A 19,403-nucleotide genomic window follows, 5' to 3' on the forward strand; every position below is an offset into this window, starting at 1 on the left:
CATTCCTCCATTATATGAGAGGGTATTGAGAATTGGTCCCAAACAACCTCAACATATCATGGTATTACCTTGGGGCACAGTGCATGATCCAGTAAACACAGTGCAACAAACAAAGATTGATGTGCGCGGTGACCGACTAGTTTCTCATCGAATTAGGCTTCCTCAGGATCATGCCTGAAACCTAGTCGATCGCCGCACTTGTCGATCCTGCTGTAAACCGCTCAAGTGCACACTGCAGTGTTAGTGGTGCACACTGCGGTGTTAGCGGTGAAGTCTGCCAGCAGACACCCATTGCACCGGATGCCCTCAGATAACTGGTGAGAATCTTTAGGTGTAAGTGTGCGGCAGCACACGGCATTTCATTTAATTTCCCCACACGTTCAGCATTAACGTTAACTGCAGCTTTGTTAATGTGGATTATCTGTAAAATTGCCAAGTAAAAAAAAAAATGTATGTTTTCATCACAACCGAGGTAGTATCCAGTGAAATATAGAATACGAAGGCATATTCCCATAACGCCACTTATTCTATTTTGTGAAATACCAATTAGGTGTCAAATGTAATTCTTAATAATCCTAGATGCATGCTTACATTTCCTCCATTAATTGGCACAGGTGGATAATGTGCATTGCTGAATGGAAACATCTGTGCAGAAATAAGTATTTCAATAATTACTTGTACTTGCTTTGAAACACAGAATCAAAATTGAAAAAAAAAAAAAAAAGTCCCTTAAGATCCTCTCATGCCAGGCATGGATTCTTGGCTCCTGGTATGCTTTGTGCTGCTTATTAAAAAAATATATATTTATAATTCTATATATTTTTATGTGTTCACCGCTTTCTCATGCCACCCCTATGTAAGCTCACTATAAACTTGTGACGGTTTTTGTAATAAAATTATAGAAGGCTAGTATCTAAAGAAAATAGATGCTGTGGGGGTACATAAAAAGGGGAATAAGTATATATTAGTATAAACCCTTACTCTGCCAGCCTTAAAATACTCATCCCCAATATACCGGTCCCATGTTTTGTACCCCAATTTCCATTATTTCTCATCTAAAAAAAAAAAAAAAAGACAGATTTAAAAACCCCCACTATCCATGCCACCCCGGAGCGTAGAGAACCCCGCGAGAGGGGACGCGGTACGCATCCTCCCGACTTGTTCATACCCCCACTATTGAGCAACCTGGCATTTCAACCAGGGATACAAGCAGTGTTATACATGGGTTGGATCTGGGTTAAATGGCCCAACCCGGGTTATTCCACCTGTGGTTCATTGTAAACTGCTTATTGGCTGCTCATTGCGTGTCTGACGACATCAGCAGCCTGTGACTGGACAGCAGAGTGCACAGGAGAGTACAGAGAGGATTTTGCTTACTTCCTGCACACACAGCCATGGAAAATTGGAGTCCTGAAGAGCTGAAGTAGTTGCTGAGTATAAGGGGTCAGGCAGAGATTGCCAGGCAGCTGACAGGAACTGTCAAATATTTTGTTTACATCTGCTTAATGCGTAGATACTGTTGTTGGGTAAAAGCCCCATCTGCCCAATAGTGTAACCTCCTCATCAAATAGCTCTCACTGGCTGAAGTAGAAGCAAGCATGAAGTCAGGACTCCAGCCTTGTGCTTTGTCAGCCATGATTGCTGCAAGCTTGTCCTACCCTCTCCTTTTGTCCCCTTCTGACTTATCTTTCTGAGACAAAAAAAATAGTCCATACATGGGGTTTTAATGGCTAACCTGGAATGACTGAAAAGATGCCAAACCGGTAATAACCCGAGAAAAAAGTGCAATTAAAAAGGGTCCGACCCAGGTTGTAAATCCCAGGTTGGACCTGGGTTTGCGATGTGAAAGTGGTATTAGCAACCACTTTCATTTTGGTAATTCAAACAGTCTGGTCCAATTGAATTTTTTCGAAAACAGACGATTGAATTTCACATGCAGAATGGATCCCAGCTCCGCTGCACAGCACTCAGCCACTGAACCACAGGCAGCAGCCATACTGGGACTGATCCCCAGGAACAGGGAGGAACGGAGCTGACAGCTGCAGGTATCAACCATGATGTCAGTGACAGGTCGGGTGGGGCAGGCGCTTATACCCTGCAACAATAAGTGCACAGAGTACAATAATTTGTCCTTCACCCCTCGTACGGCCCTCCACCCCCTTGCCTACATCGGCTACCCTCCGCCCTGTCCACACCCCTGCTCTCTCAGAGGTGGGATCCAACTTTCAGACAGGCGGCACCAGGCACCTGCATTCCCCTCGGCGTGAAGCACACAGTGGCCCCTGTGCTCAGTGCACACACTAGTCCGGACATGCAGGAAGGAGAGCGTGGGTCCCTAGGACGGGCGATCGCCCCCTTTACAGTGTCGATCTCAGCTCAATGTTGGACCACAAAGTGTTAAAATAGGGATTCTCTAAGTTTATCACCTGCTCAGGGGTGGTGAAATTAAATTTGCTGTGAAATTACTGTACATTGTTTTTTTTCCCCCACATACAATTGAATAGGCATGTTTTGACAGGGGGGGGGGGGTTCTGCAAAAAAATGCTTTTTGCGGCTAAATAAGTTCAGTCCCAAAACAGTTGTACTTTTTCACCATGATGGGAAAGATCTATTCCTTGCTTTGCATTTAATGTGCTATTACTGTACTTCAATAGCAAATTACCTTGACGGGCTTATATCCGCTATCTATGGATGGCATAAGCCCAGTGCAGTTTGAGCTACATTTTCACATTCTTATTTGAAAAGGAGACTTTCTCTAGCACTTACTACTCACTTGTGTGGTCTGCTGGCTGCGCACGCGAGATACTTCCCATAACAGAAATAGAGTAAACGCATATACAACAGTCATTCACAGGCACGTGCACTTACCAAGTAGGGGCAGCAATAACAGTGCGGTCATGAGCGATCTATCTGAAAATGGGGTAGGGCTTCACAGAATGAGGCATGGACTCACATTCCAAATCTGCCAGGAGTTACAGGCTGCCCCCAGAGACTACTTTTATCCTACAAAGTGACAGAAGCCAGATGCTGCATATAATGTTACAGTGAAGCACTCGGCTCCTGTCAATGAGCAGGAGCTAGCATTTTTTGACACCCAGGTGCAGCCCCCAAAACCCTGCTTACCAATGCCCAGATCCATGAGTTGGTCAGTATACCAACCCCACAAAAGAACTCCTTCAAAAGTGTATTCATCAGCATGCATTTTTACATTTTATTTATTATTAAAGCTTTAAAGATTAGGTACAAATAACTGCAGTCCTAACAGAATAAAGCGAATTGTCTCAGGCAACAATATTTCCATGAAGTGACAAACCTACATAATAATAATCATATTATTATATAAAAAGCAGTAACAAATGACATATTAGCAAAGACAGACAGGTGACTACTAACCTGTACCTCCCAAAACACCACACCATAATCAACAAGTAACTCTATTGGAGCTTCCTATATAAAGTGCCTTGTCATTTGCTAAGATAGTGGTGGGTCTTTATTTTTTAGGTAGCGCTCCCCACTGGACGAGTTTTTTAGGGCGAGCACTCCCTTAAAAAAAAAAAAAAAAAAAAACACACCACCATGTGTTCAGCATGACGTGACAAGGTCACGTCATACACAGCCGGGAGGGAGGATGCGTGGCCAAGCAGCTGGAGCCAGGCAAGCTCAGCGGCTCTGCCTGGCGCTAAGCAGCAGAGACAGCGGCAATCCCAAGAATTTTCCGGGTTTGACAGTCATACCCTAGAAAATTCTCAGGAATTTTTTAATAAGAGACTCAATTAAAGTTATTTTGTGATAAATTCACATTTACTGAAGTAGAGTAATCACATTTGAATTCATTGACAGGGTGGTCAAACAATTGGAAAGATGATTTACTTAAAATTTTGCATACATTAAAGAACCAACCCTTTGCATCGCACACACGGGGCATTCTAGCTACCAATTTTGCCAAAGTCTCAGCAACTACTGCCGTCCACTTCTCTTGCAGTATGTCTAACAAAATTTTTTACTCATAATTCGCCCTTTTCAAACGTATCGGTCAAGGTGATCCCACAAGAGTTCAATTGGGTTACAATCTGGACTCAGGGGTGTCCAAATCATGTTTTTCAGCATATTTTGGAGTTATTTGGACTCTACATAATTTTTGCACAGATGTGAGTAACTCACATCTGTGCAAAAATTATGTTGAGTCCAAAGGTTATGGCGTGATGCTGTAAGATGCTGCAATGGTGCTTAGAGTCCATGATTTCTTCTATTTTCACCAAAGGTTCCATTTCCGAAACAGCCCCAGACCATGATAGAACTTCCTCCATGCTTCACTGGAGGCTCAATGCATGCTGGGAGCATGCACTCGCCTGGTACGTGATGGACTTGCACCTCTTTGACCCAAACTTCGATTCATCTGTGAAAAGTACCTTATTCCATTGCTCAGATGACCAGTCATTGTGTGCTTTAGCCAAGAGTAACCTTCTTCCTGTTAATGGGCCAAAGCAATGGTTTACAGGCTGTTACATACCCCTTTAACTCTGAGGCCGCGTTTGACAGTAGTGACCGACACACTAGTCTCTTGTTTTGTCATGAGAGCAGCGGGGATCTGTGAGGCAGTTTTGAACCTCTTCCACCTACTACCAATGCTAATGTATTTGTCCTCTTGTGTGGTTACGAGACTGTCCAGTTCACGGGCAATCACTCACACTGTTGGTTTCGGGATGTCTCTTCAGGGTCCATTGCACCCCACCAAGGGAAATCTTTTCTTGCTGGACGATTTGTTGTTAACTAAAGCCTGCCTTTCTCAAAGAGACTGTGGTAGATCATCTTTCAATCGATACCTCCTTCCTGGGAGGTATTTTTCATAACACATTGGTCGTACTAACCAATATAAACAAAATTTACAGAAGAGTGCCCCAGCTCTGTTTGTGTTGACAAAACTGTTCCGGCTGAGCACCAGACGTCGGTGCACGCAACCACATGACTGAGCGGGAGTTTCAAAACGTTCTGTAGATAATACACTGTGCGGTTGTAAATCCCATTATCTAGCAAGTTATAATTGTCGAGTATTTAATGACAACTATATGCTGATATGATATGAATGAGTGCAGACATCCCTTACAATAGCAGTTTAAACCATATATGTGCAGAATCCATTAATTACATTAGTCTTTCCTTGGGGGGGGGGGGGATCACAAATATGGAGGAGTATTAAAATGAATAGCCAGTAGTGGACTCAGACTGGGTGCTGTGAATCCCTTGTGAAAATAATTATTAACAATCCCCTGTACCGCAGCAAAACTTAGCAGCTAAGCAGTGTCAGGTGTTTCGGACCAACACTGGTAATGCCATGTATTATTTTTCTTAATCTACAATTTAACAAAAATTTCTGTGGCAAAAAGATTAATCCAAATGCATTGTACACTGCCAATAGACTGTTTGCATCTTTAATACAGATAAGACACTAAATTAAAAGCAGCATCTGAGACATTCTATAAAGGGCCAATAGGAGAGTTATGTGAGGACACATCTGTATGTCCAACATGGCTCGGATTACTGGAAGCCAAGAGCAAATAATAATGTCTGAGTTAGCAGCATGGAGACCAAACCAGAATAAAGGCTTTTACACTTTAAAACAGGAAAGCCAGGGGTGGCCGAACCAGTCCTCGAGATCTACCAACAGTCCACGTTTTCCAAATCACCCAACTGGTGCACAGCTGTAGTCATTACTAATTGTCACATTTTGAAACATGCTGCGCTGAGGTCATGGGTTTGATTCCCACTATGGCTCTAACTGCAGAGTTTGTATATTCTCCCCGTACTTGCATGGGTTTCCTCCAGGTTCTCCGGTTTCCTCCCACAACCCAAAAATATACTGGTAGGCTAATTGGCTCCCACCAAAGTTAACCCTAGAATGTTTTTGTGCGTGTACATGTGGTAGGGAATATAGATTGTAAGCTCCACTGGGGCAGGGACCGATGTGAATGTTAAAATATTCTCTGTATAGCGCTTCAGAATATGCATGCGCTATATAAGAAACTTAATAAATAAATTAATTCCTACCATAGATCCACAGGTGGCCCAACAAACATGAACAGATAGTAGATCTTGAGGACAGGTTTGGCCACCCCCGAGGTAAGCTAAGTTTATACCCAAGATTTAAAACACTCTATAAAAAGGAACAAAAAAGGTATGTGCAACCAATGTGCATTTTTCGAATATACCATAGTAAGATAAAAGTACATTTATATGAAAAGTATCACATGAAGTTAGACATCCTATGATGATCATGTATTCAAAGACTATAAAGATAGCCAATGTGTTTTAATATGATTTTCCGAAGCACAGGTGTTATTCTCACGCATATCAAGATTAAGGAATAAAATCAGTTTGCCATACAAAGTATTCTCCGGGGGGGGGGGGGGGGGGGGCGCAATTTACATTTGGCCTATTCAATTAAAGTGCCAAATTTCCAACTGACTGATGCAGTTACTACTTTTTACGAAAGGGAAACTACATCAGTGGAAAACGTGCAGAAAGCAGACACCATAGACTAGGGAAAGGCCATTTTTTCGGCTACCCAAATAAATGGACCAATTCCTAAACCCTACTTGAAGAGTATCTAAAGCTGTGTACACACGGGGGCGATAGGGGCTGAAATCGCTGGAAATATGGGCGCAGGCGACCATATTGCCAGTGATGGGAGTGTGCCCCGGCGATAAATTGCCGGGTGCGCGCTCCCGTTTTTCAGCCCCATTCTAATCGCTAAGCTCCTGCGACCAGCTGATTACCTCTGCTGCACCGCCAGCAGAGTTTCCCTTTCATCAGCGATCATCTTTGTACGCTGATGAAAAGGAGAAACTGAGCAATATATGGTTCAGCTCAATATATTGCTAGAAATATATGGCTGAGCAATATATCTCCCCTGTGTGTAAGGGGCTTTAGAGCACATGATTTTTTTTTTTTTTTTTATTCAGCTGCATCTAAAACTTACGTAATTTTCTAACTAGCTTGTGATTCTTTTACTAATGTTGGGATACCTTATTTAGTGAACAGTTTATTGTAGCCCATTGCCTGAGGTTTATTCAAACAGTGCAATTTATTTCCTTTCATCAGCTGACCATCTGGCTCAGATGTAGGCACATGCCATCTCTTTACATTCAGTCTACAATGCAACTGGCTGTTTAAATGCACTAAAGCGGGCTATGGTATTTTTTGGTTGGGTCCCCAGTGTAATGAACACCAATGGGAACAATTACATTTTGACAATAATTGGCACCCATTACTTCTGATGTGCCCAAAAGCACCAGGTTAATTCATGCCAAGCTCCCATTTGTCACCCAAACAGGATAATTTCTTGCACATTTCTGCTTACCACCCCAGGAAAAGGTGTTCCAACCACATATGGCTAAGCAGAAATAAGAACCACAGGCAATATTACACATTATTGACACAGTTTCTATTTATCGAGCTACTTTTGGAAGAGTTAACTGAAGCTTCGCTGTAACTACATGAAAAATAAGAAAACAGCAGGTGCTGCAGCTGTTCCTACTTTTCCATAATAATAGTCATGGGATACAAACTATGTATTCTTTGTACATGTTCCCCATGGGCTGTAACTGCTAAATGCAGAGTGCGGAGAGCCCCCGAAAAGGCAGCGATGGCCAGTTGTACTGGAATGTGGCTCTCCCGCTGTGCAGTCTCCGGTTCAATTTCATCCTCGACCGGTGTTCGTACCGCATAGCTACTATTTTAGTCATTGTGCGGCTTGCTTCTCTGCAGTCTTCCTTCCTCTTGGATATTGTTAGCAGCATGCAGTCAGTGACAGTGGCTAAGTTGATAGATTTTCAGTGCACTGTAGCACATTTCATCAACATGTGACTAAGGCAACCAGATGGATGCTGCAGGTAAAGCTTTAGCCGCTTGCCTTTAATCTGATTGGTAGCAAAAAAAGCCATATTCAAAAATGGCATCTTTACTAGACATACAAACTCAGCAACTGACTGAAAGTATTATTGACACACTGTGTACAGTGCTAGTTACATTGTCTCAATATAGTGCACTACAGGTGTCAGGTAATACCTACTTACACCAATCTAGAATTGTAATATGGACATCTTATCAGATAGACAGTAAAAATTGTGCCAATTTGTTGGTCTGTAAAAGTCTATAAAATAAGTCTTTAAGAAATGGTCCTAACTCAAAATTGATTGTTAGGCCATAAAGGCGGAGGGTCTTCATTTCATAATGACCACCCTTTATCACTGGTCTTCCAGTACTTCACATTGCCACGCACAGTGACCGAACCAGTCCTCCATTGTTTCTTCCACCAATATTTTTCCTGTATTTTGTGTGGGGAATGACGCCCCCTTTGTAACATCAGCTTGGCACACAGCTTCATCTCACCAGTTCCCATGAAATGTTTTCTCTTCATTTTAAAAATCTATTCAGATGTTTGGAAACTCTGGTTGCAGGAAAGCATCCAACTTTAAGAGCCATTTATTCAATCAGATACAAGACAAGAAGTTAAATCTTTACCTGCAGAGCCAATCTGGTTACCTTGACAAAGTCACATGATGATGATGAAACGTGTTGATGACCAGTTCATACAGCACACTGGACATCTGTAGGCAATGCCCAGTAGGAAGAAAGACAGGAGAGAAGCAAGCCAAACACTAAGAAGGAAACTGAAGGCATAACTGAAGCACCTGCCTCTTTTCTATACAGTGTCAGCGATGCTCCAGTTACCTCTTCCAACAAGGAGCTATATACAAATTTAAATGAGTTATATTGTCCAACGTTACTGCTGTTTAGACAGAAGGTATTCTAGAACCATTTACATGACAGCACTTCATTCACTGATATTGTATCTATAATCTATTGCAGGGGTCCCCAAACTATTTTGTTCTGGGACCCCATCAGACAATACTAATGACAGGACCCCAGTAAGGCACAAAATGATGGGAGAAGTCTAAAATAACAGACAATTCAACAGATTTTTCAGACTCCTTGAATCACTGACTTAGTTAAGAAAAGTCATCAGCAACATGGAGTAGCGACCCCATGCTTAAGGTCAGGACCCACTTTGGGGTCAGGACTCGCAGTTTGAGAACCGCTGATCTATTATATTGAAGCTGCTTGAACCCTTTGAGGGTAGTGCTAGTATTTAAGTTTTCGCCACTGCAGAAGGCTAAACCAGTCATTTTAGTGACCCCTGCATCAGTGGCCAAATGACAAAACAATTGGGCGCCCGCTGACACCTCAAACGGCAATTGAAACACCTATGGGTTTAAATTACAAAGTGGATATTCGGAATTAAATTCTATTACAGAGCGAGCAATTTAATGGTTTCTCCATTTGGGTGCAAGTGACACATGAAGGGGGAGGGGGGCACAAGGACTTTGGATGGATATAGCTAATCTCAGTCTACTTACCGGCATCAAAAGCGATAATGTCCACCTAAAACAACTGAACATGCTGAAGATCACCTAAAATCAGAGCTGCGATAGGGACAAGGGATGACACAGCAATCCACAATCCTGTGGCTACTACAGGCCTTTTGGGGGATGATCTATAGACCACTAGATCAGAGGGAGGAACTGGAAAGATTAATGAACCGGATGTAAACTGGGAGGGGTCTTTTAAAAGTTTCACGAGAAGCGAGGACTTGCTAAATTCATTACAAGGAATATTTGTGACGAGTCCACTGGCAAAGACAATATTGTCTACCGAACAGAAGACATAATTGTAGGTAGAAATCCAGTGACCTTCAAGCTTAATGCTTCATATAAAAACAAGGGCCAATTAAAACCTGTTATGGGTCATTTAGGTCAACAGGCCTTAGGTTGACACTAGAAATAGGTCGACATGGCTAATGTCGACATACTTTTTCATGTTTTTTTTGTCCCAAATGTAGGTCGACATGGACACTGGTCTAAGTTTACCGCTGCGCTTGCCATTCTTCAGGCACTGTGGCTCGCGTATTCTCTAACCACATTTAGTGGATGGTAGGGTATGAAATATCGCCTGTCGACTCAAAATATAACGTGAAAAACTCATGTCGACCTTTTCACATTAGCCATGTCGTCCTATGACATGACAGTCCGTGGTCAACCTAATGCACGTCGACCTAATAACTGTATCCCCACAAACCAGACCCCCCCCCCAAAAAAATATAAACAATTTTGGCAGCAGCTATTGTTCAGCGTGTATGGACACTATCTGCCACCCACATCCACAGCCGATATGGTTAACTATTTTGGTCGCAGCCCCTGCCGTATAGTGGTGTGCATGGGGCTTAAGAAGGTGAATAAATATGCAAAGGCCTAAGCTGAAGAGAAAATGGGCCAGTCAATAGGTAATTGGGAAAAATCATCTCCTACCTGCCATGTCACAGACTGTATGAAGCAGTGATAAGGAAGAAGTGATAAATTGCCTGCTGCGTTATCAAAGGCCAATCAGCTTCTAACTGTTCCTTTTTAAAACCAGCCTGTTACTTAACAGTCAGGAGCTGATTGACCGTTGATAAAGTAACAAGTAAATTATCACTTCCCCCTTATACATTTACACTTGTGTTTGGAAATTGTCAGGTAGGAGCTGATTGGTTGGTTATCACTCTCCAAGCTTAGTGCATCTGGTCCTGAAACTGGTCAAGGGAGACCAGGAAATCACACGTCACCTAAATGATGATTTTGAAAACAGAAGTACCAGTGGGGATACATCCAAAGATACTGGAAGTTCACGTTGGTGCTGGTAACACCATTAACAAAATTATTCACCACAGGGATGGCTACAGGATTCCTGAGGGCTAGTAAAAGCTCATGTATTCCCACTGCATAAACGTAGAAGGAAGAGTCAAGCAACTACAGACTAGTGAGCTTTATGATGTGTAAACACAGTGCGACTTTGACTACAATTTTGGCTATATAGTCAACATAGCATAGAAATAAAATATTAAGCGAGAAAAAATACACATACAGAAATACAGAAAATAACTGATACAATCGCACACTGTTCTGGAGGCTTGCAATACTGATGCATGGAGTTAATACCGCAAACTTCTAGACACAAGCAAATCTATTTGGACTATCTCGCATGTAGAATTTATTTGGCCTAAAATCTCAAGTGCAGTTAGTCAAAATAGGATACAAACTGGAAAGTCAAAAACCTTCCATTAGCCTGAATCGCACCATGTGCACATACCCTATATGGTGGGGGGGGGGGGGGGGGGGGGAGGGAGAGAGATCATGCAACACAAACCTCACTGACTTTTTTTACTGGGGGACCCAAAAATAAGTAAAAAAAAAAATAGATCTAGGTGGGCCACATATGTAATTGATCTATACTTTAGTAATGATTTTCATAGTCCCACATCACAGACTACAAAATAAACTCACAAGCAAAGGATTGGATTCTAATGGGTCACAATGCCAGATCAGTCGTGAATGATATCACAGGGCAGGCACATGTGCAGTTGCCCCGACCATGACCTCCAGCTTATGCCATCAGCTGTGCCACAGAGCCGGCACAACTTAGTTCACAAACATAGTGCTGGTACACACTGACCGACAGGCCAGCAATGAACTAAGAGCACAGGAGGACTTGTGAATACTGACAACGTAACACACTGCTCTGGAATTACTTCCTTTCATTTTCTTAATACATACAATAAATCAACACTAATAAGATGCTTGTTTACAGCAGATTTGTCTGTCTCTAGGTCAAAATCTTTCCCTGATGTGATTAAGTTGCTGTAACAGCTGTTATTTAAAAAAAAAAAAACTGTACTGTGTAAGGTTTAGATAATTCTTAAGGAAATTACATTGTGTCATTCATACTGTACTTAGCTCAGACCACAGTGACACAAAGATAAATTTAGGAATATAAAAATAGATTTTAGGGCAGTGGTTCCCAAACTGTGTGCCGTGGCTCCCTGGGGTGCCTCGGGACACATGCAGGGGTGCCCTGGGTTGGCAGTCCAGGACCAACTCAAATTATTAATGGTTAATTATTTATAAGCAAAAGCAATGCTGGTGGCTGCCATTAATAAAATGTGTACAAACAGAAGCAAATCCTGTCCTTTACCACATACCTGACCCAAAGAATCACATATAAACCCAATCTAATAAATTTATTTTTGGCCTAGGGGTGCCGTGAAAAAATTTGATACTCTAGGGTGCCGCGATTCAAAAAAGATTGGGAACCCCTGTTTTAGGGGGAAAAAGTGATTGTGTAAACAAAAACTAAACACCTGGAATATGCTACTTATTACTTGGGTGAAAGTTTGCAAAACATGGCATTATACAGTGTAGCGACCTGCTAATATTCGGAGGTTGTGAAATTGAAGGAGAGACCTACCTCCGTCCCTCTCACGGACCCTGTGAATGTGCATACTTTTGGCTTTGCCATGGCCAACACTGTCAGCATACTTTTCAGGGCTGTCTGATCTTCGCATTTTATTTGGGGGAGACGGATCTGTAGAGTCACGCATCTTGTCATGACGGTGATCACCGCTGCTTGGGTGACCCTTTGATGAATACTTAAGAGCCTAAAAAAAAAAGGGAATCTCTTTAAAAATAAAAGTATTGTCATAAGAAAGAAAACCAAAAACTTAGCAATTTTTACCAATTCTGTATAATAAATTTGTAAAGGTGATTACAGCATACAGAAGCTCACTTAGTTCTATATGGACCCAGATATAGAACCTGTAGATAACAATTCAATTCCCAGGAATGTGCCACATTAAAGATCAATATCGCACAATCACCCCACGCAGTACAGTACACTAAAGTATCCAAATATTGGTAATTTTCCTATGCCAGGAGGCACTTTGTGGACATTGCAGGGAACTGAATGAATTACCCACTCCATTAACAGTTTACATCCTGTACAAACAGTAAGCCAAATATGATTAAAATAAATACATTTTATATCAAATAGTTTTGAGATCTCCCTGCATAAACCCTGAAATTCCATCTTAAGGTTTTCTTAGCCTATCGTTTGGATTTTGCAGCATGTCAAACCATGCCAGCAAGGAGGAGCTGAGATGACAGTTGACAGCACAGTGGTGGACAACTTCCTAAACTAGGCATGTCCAAACTGCGCCTTCCAGCTGTTACGAAACTACACATCCCAGCATGCCTTGCCATAGATTTAGTATTCCCTAGCAGCAGAACTGTGGCAATGCATGATTGGGCTTGTAGTTTCAAAACAGCTGAAGGGCCATAGTTTGGCCATGCCTGTCTTAAGGTGCCCATACACTAGTAAGATTTATCTTCAGATCTGGCTGGTTGGAACAAAAACATGGTTATGGATGAGTGCCAGTTTGTCAGTTTTCCAGCATTTCCAAGCAAATGGTCAACTGTCATTTGCTCTCATCCATAACCATGTTTTTGTTCCAACCAGCCAGATCTGAAGATAAATCTGCGTGTGTATGGCCACCTTTAAACTTGATTACATGTTTACATTAAAAAATAAAAGGAAAGTGTTTCTTTCCATTTACTTTGCAAAAACAAATAAATACCTAAAACTATTTACAAAATTGGCCAAATAATTAAAAACATCACACTTCCAGGAAACTTTGTAATTCCTTTGAGACTGTCCTTCAAGTTAATTAAGCAGTTTTTAATCTAGTGTACTAGTGACTAGATCACCAGAATTCACTCTGGCAAATCATTGACTATATAATTTGATTCTGTGTTGTGGATAGCAAATTCTAGGTAGGATCTGAATATAATCCTGATTGACTATAAGAACATGTAAAGCAGCAGTAGCACTTTTTAAATCGGCATAGTTAGTGGTGACTCTGGGTGCTGAGGAGGGGATATTTTAATTTTGAAGGCCAAAATTTTAAATGCATTGGTACAGCAACTGTACCGATGCACCACTTCAAAATTAAATATGCCCTCCTCACTGATCAGCTCCCTGCACCCAGAGTGAACACTAGCACAGCACTGACGCCCCAGGACTACCGTGGGGAACTTGCACAGCACTGACACCCCGGGACTACCGGGGGGAACTTGCACAGCACTGACGCCCCAGGACTACCGGGGGGAACTTGCACAGCACTGACGCCCCAGGACTACCGGGGGGAACTTGCACAGCACTGACGCCCCAGGACTACCGGGGGGAACTTGCACAGCACTGACGCCCCAGGACTACCGGGGGGAACTTGCACAGCACTGACGCCCCAGGACTACCATTCAATGTGCGCTCTGTCTCTAAATATAACCTATCACCTGTGCAGGAGACAATCCCACTACAGGCAGTGTGGGCTACTTAGGGCTGTCAGGTAACTGCAAATGCCAGCATCCCTCTGGAAGGGCATGCCAAGAACTGAAGCCTGCACTAACAACTGTTTCAGAACAGGAATCAGAATAAGAAAGGGCAAATTAATGTACTAACTCATAACAGTGAGGGGGAGAGATAGTGCGGGGGAGTTTACAGCAAGGAGACTCCCCCTGGACTGAGATCTCCGCACTAAGGCCTAGGGTACAGGCCGAAGCCTGAGCTCTAGTAGCGGTTGCACCCGATGTACCTGGTAGGGTTGGGAGTCCCTTCGGTCGTGACAGCTGTAAGAGACAAGACAGAGATGTTAGGGGTGGGAGGTGAAAGGGGGTCATGGGTGGGGAGGGGGCCCCGCCGGCGGCGGCCGGGGATAGGGGAGGAGGGGGGGGCGATAGCAGGGAAGATGGCGGAGGGAGTGGAGGGGTGAGAGGAGGAGGAAGAACGCTGCATTACCCATCACTGAGTCTCGGTTGTTTCCTTGCATACATTACCATCAATGCCGTGTGTGAGTGGGGTGTGGACGCGAGAGGGAGTACAGACACCCGGCCGCCGGCGGCGGTACCGGGGCACGGCTGTGGGGGTAGGGGTTAGGGGAGTCCCCGGGATGTCACTATAGATCGGAATCAGGGCAGTGGGAGCACCGTGAACGGTACAGCGAGACGTTAATAGGGCGAGCGCCCGCGGTCCATCTCCCCCCGCACACACAGACACAGACGGCACAACGTAGCAGCAGCGGCGGCGGCGCTGAGCATCGGGAACGCGCACCACAGTCCCCGTCCCAGGCGCCAGAGCGCGCAGGCGCTGCCCCGCCTTACCCAGCGCTAGGGCGCGCATGCGCAATCCCGCCTCTCAGGCCGGCGCCGCTGCGTCCGCACACCATATACGACCTGTCAGTGACGTCCGCAATCTGTTGTTTTGTTTTTTTTCATTATTATTTTGCTAACGTATAACTTTATTAACAACGGAGGTAGAGTGACAGCCCTGGTCTGTGCTGGAGGTATGTGCGAGCTGAGCGCAGGGAAGGGGCGTGTATGCTCACTACACTATGCTTCCGATCCGCTTCTCCTCCAGTTCCTGCTCGCCCTGTGTTATCTGTCATCGGAGCAGCGTCATCTCTTCTGTCCTGTTGTTGTTTTTGTAGTAGCAGACATGTCTCTATTCTGCCAAGAGAGCTGCTTAGTACATTGTATTATGCTCATTGCACGACCCTCGCTAGTCTTTAAATACCGAGTATATGCCGTTTATCTTAATTAACAGTAATAATAGGGCTGTAAAGCCCCATACACACTACAGGATCTAGTGAACAATATTGTCTAGTGCAGGGGTTCCCAAACTTCTTTGAATCACGGCGCCCTAGAGCATCAAAATGTTTTCAAGGCACCCTTAGGCCAAATGCTTCTTATCGAGAAATTCAGAAAATAAAGATTAAATTAAGTGCATTGTGTTTATATGTCAGTTATCTGGTGAGGGACAGGATTTGCTTCTGTTTGTCCACATATATTATGATTGGCAGCCACAAGCACTGGTTTTGCCTGGTACATTGACCATACATAATATGAATTGATCCTGGTCCACCAAACCAAGGCACCCCTGCAAGTGTCCTGAGGCACCCCAGGGTGCCTAGGCACACAGTTTGGGAACCACTGGTCCAGTGTGTACAGTGCACTCAATGGGCGGTATTCAATGAGGCTGATTCGCCAGGTTTTTGACAAAAACGGTGAATCACCCTATTCAATGACCAGATGGCGAATACATTTCAAGGTTTTTTTCGCCATGATTCACCGAGTAGCAATCGCTATCTTTTTATGGTGAAGTGGAATGTGAACTTTTAAAATAAAGTGTTTTGTTTTTTACATTTGGTGTCAAAAAATCAGGAATTTTATTCTGAGGAGGGGCATGCTATTTTTATTCATGTGCTGTAAGCACATGAATATATATTTAATAAAAAAAAAATATATTTTTACATTTTTTTTTTTACACTGACCAGCCAGCAGGGGGCGCCGGAGCCGAGCCGCTCATTAGATATTCATATATTCACTGCACCCGATCGTTACATATGCATGATCGGGTGTAGTGAATATACCCGGTCCCCTGCTGGCACCCCCGGGGGGCAGCCTGTGCTGCCTGGCACCCGGGGAGCCCACCTCCCCCCCACATACGCTCTGGAGCAGGCAGGGAGACTTCCATCTCCCTGCCTGCCACCGTCCTCAGGCTCCCTGCGGCGTTCCTAAACAGGATTCGCTGCACGTCGCCGGTATTCACATTGAATACCGCCCAGTATCAGCTTTCCTGTTCAGCGGGTCACAGTGACATTTACCGATATCCTTCAGTGTGTGGACACGCTATATTGGGACCCACGGCCAATATTGTTATTATATTGGCCGCGGCCCCCATTGTTTAGTGTGTATGGGGCTTGTTAAGCCCCATATGCACTAAACGATGGGGGCCGCGGCCAATACAATAATATTAAGTACCGATGGAAGATTGTACAAATATACTTAAGCCGCTTAAGTATATTTGTCCAATCTTCCATTGGTACGGGAGACTGCCCAAAAATCACAAGGCGGTTCCCTCAAGGCAAGTTTGATTTTACAGCCCTTAGGGCCTGATTCATTTATATTCAGTTTCTTATATAGCGCAGCATTTACCATTGCGCTTTACATTTGGAAGCAACAGTGATAACACAAAGTGGGTAGTAACAAACCGACAGGTAGAAGGGCCCTGCTCTATTTTTGATCACTTTTGTGCAAATTCTCAATCTGTTCCATTATCAAATGATTGCAAATTTGTAGAGATCGCAGTGTGCATGCACAAGCCAAATTTGAGGGACAGGAAGTCTGCGTTTGGGAATGGTAACCGGATGTTATATGGATGTGTCCGGTTGAGCCTAGATGTTAAAAGAGAGTGTGGGACATCAGCGCCTGCCTCGATCTGCCTGTATCTGTCACAGAGTTGTGGAAGGGTCACATCATTCAAGGTGTCCATACACTATGAGACTTCTCCGAGGGGAGATGTCGTATAGGATCTCCCTTGAACAACCCGGCAGGATCACATGTGATATATCGTATGTGGTCCCTTTGCATATGATGTATCATATGCAATCCCAGCAAGGCCTGCAGGATGGAAACACACCTGTCAATCACACTGCCTACAGCCAGCTTTAAATGCTATGCGGCTTCTATCACAGGGAGATCTGGCACATGCACACTACAATACAAGCGCATGTGCGGTCTTTTCATAATTCGTAGCCCAGTGAATGGGACTAAAGAGCCCCCATAGTACGGTGGTACCCAACCTGAGTCCAGGACCAAATCAAATTATTTATGGTCCATGTGATATGCAAAACTATTGCTGATGGCTGTCAAACAGAAGCGGTTCCCTGGCCACAACCGCATAACTGGCCCTTAAGCTGGGTACACACTATACAATTAATGATATTCTCATATAACATAACATAACATACACATTGAACGATATCATTAAGTGACATCACTTAGCCCCTGCTGAACATGCAGTCAGTAACAACCAACAGGAGCACACATCGTTTACGATATAGTGTGTACACACTAGATATGCACAATCATTTTAACTGTTATTATTGTGCACATTGTTCAACAGTATCACATAGTGTGTAAGCACCTTAAGGATGACAGATGAAGCCCAATTTACTTAATTTTTTTTATGTATCTAAGAAACTTTTAGGGCGGGGGTGCAAAAATAAGTAAAATACTGGCACCATAATTCAAGAACGTTTGGGAACATACAGTATGCTCTAGTTAGTACATCTGCACACAAGTACACTATGGTTAATATTTTGACAATTAACCTACGAACACATTTCTGGATTGTATTGGTTCAGTGCAAAATTAAGTTAAAAGGAATAGTAGAGACTTGCAAAACAAAATGAAACATACTGTACAGTATATGAATACATAAAAAGATAAAATGGTGCCACCTAGTGCAAAATTAATGTCATCACATCCACGGGAATTTATAAATACTGTATATGTTGGCCTCATAATAATTTGAAAAGGGCTTGTAAAAACACAACTAATAGATTCCTCCATAAAAACTGAAACATACAAAACATAAGATGGATTATCTAAGGCGTAACCTTCAGACATTACTCAAAGAGATAAATGGACACATATGGTGAACTCGGACTGTATCACATCCTGCTGCATGAAACAAGTGGTAATAGAAATAGCCTCATGCATAATCAAGTAACCAACTTCTAGGAGGTGTAATAAGATCATTGGGGACACTAGATACATTATCGTGTAAGCAAAGTGACCAGATAATACATTTTTAAACTAAACTTCAACAGTGACATTTTTCTAATGCCTTTAAACACTACCACTCCTGGCGCTTTATGTAACTGATAAGACCATAAATGTTAATCTCTGGGGGGGGGTTTTAAACACCAATGTACTTCCCGCTGTGAGTGATTAATTGGTTTTGGCCAAGAAAACCCCACAAAGAACAGTAACTTCTCAGTGACCTGAGCATAGGGATGCCAATCCCGGGCATTTTTTCAATCCCGGGATTCGGGATTGAAAAATGCTCAATCCCGGGATTCCCGGGATCCCGGGATTGGCTTCCCTAATAATCAAAAACACCCTGGTAGCCTGGTCCCTGGTGCAGCCGGGAGCTGGGTTGCTGAATGGGCGGGTAGGAAATCTCATAAAGCGGGGTGGCAGGGAGTGCTGGGTGGGAGGGCTTGGTGGCAGGGAGCGCTGGGTGGGTGGGCTTGGTGGCAGGGAGCGCTGGGTGGGCGGGCTTGGTGGCAGGGAGCGCTGGGTGGGCGGGCTTGGTGGCAGGGAGCGCTGGGTGGGCGGGCTTGGTGGCAGGGAGCGCTGGGTGGGCGGGCTGGTGGCAGGGAGCGCTGGGTTGGTGGGCGGGTGGCAGGGAGCGCTGGGTGGCCGTAAGCGCTGGGTGGCCGGCCGTGAGTGCTGGGCGGGCGGGAGGGTGGATGGCTGTGAGCGCTGGGTGGGCGGGCGGGTGGGTGGCCGGCCGTGAGCGCTGGCTGGGCGGGCGGGTGGCCGAGGCGGATGTGCGGCTGTGCCCTGCGCAGCGTGACCTCGCAGCGTGACCTCGTCACGCTGCGCGCTGCGGGGTATGGGAGAAGCCAGGCA

The 19,403-nt window shown here is 44.1% G+C and overlaps 1 protein-coding gene across 4 annotated transcripts in view; it reads right to left on the bottom strand.

Annotated features, from left to right (window-relative positions):
* Positions 1 to 15,167, bottom strand: part of WAC (WW domain containing adaptor with coiled-coil) — a 62,481-nt gene extending 47,314 nt beyond the window's left edge. For 3 of the 4 annotated variants that reach the window (XM_083188908.1, XM_083188907.1, XM_083188905.1), the window contains exons 1-3: positions 15,084 to 15,167; positions 14,519 to 14,552; positions 12,340 to 12,529 (exon numbers count right to left, since the gene is read on the bottom strand). In XM_083188908.1, coding sequence (XP_083045034.1) covers positions 12,340 to 12,529; positions 14,519 to 14,552; positions 15,084 to 15,148 — 289 coding nt within the window. In that variant the 5' untranslated portion in view covers positions 15,149 to 15,167. Of the gene's footprint in view, positions 1 to 12,339; positions 12,530 to 14,518; positions 14,553 to 14,721; positions 15,061 to 15,083 lie in introns of those variants that run through there. The other variant, XM_083188906.1, reaches the window with a different exon arrangement.
* Between the last annotated feature and the right edge of the window lie 4,236 nt (positions 15,168 to 19,403).

This window comes from Crinia signifera, chromosome 5 (genome assembly GCF_055691185.1).
Source record: "Crinia signifera chromosome 5, ASM5569118v1, whole genome shotgun sequence".
NCBI lineage: Eukaryota > Metazoa > Chordata > Amphibia > Anura > Myobatrachidae > Crinia > Crinia signifera.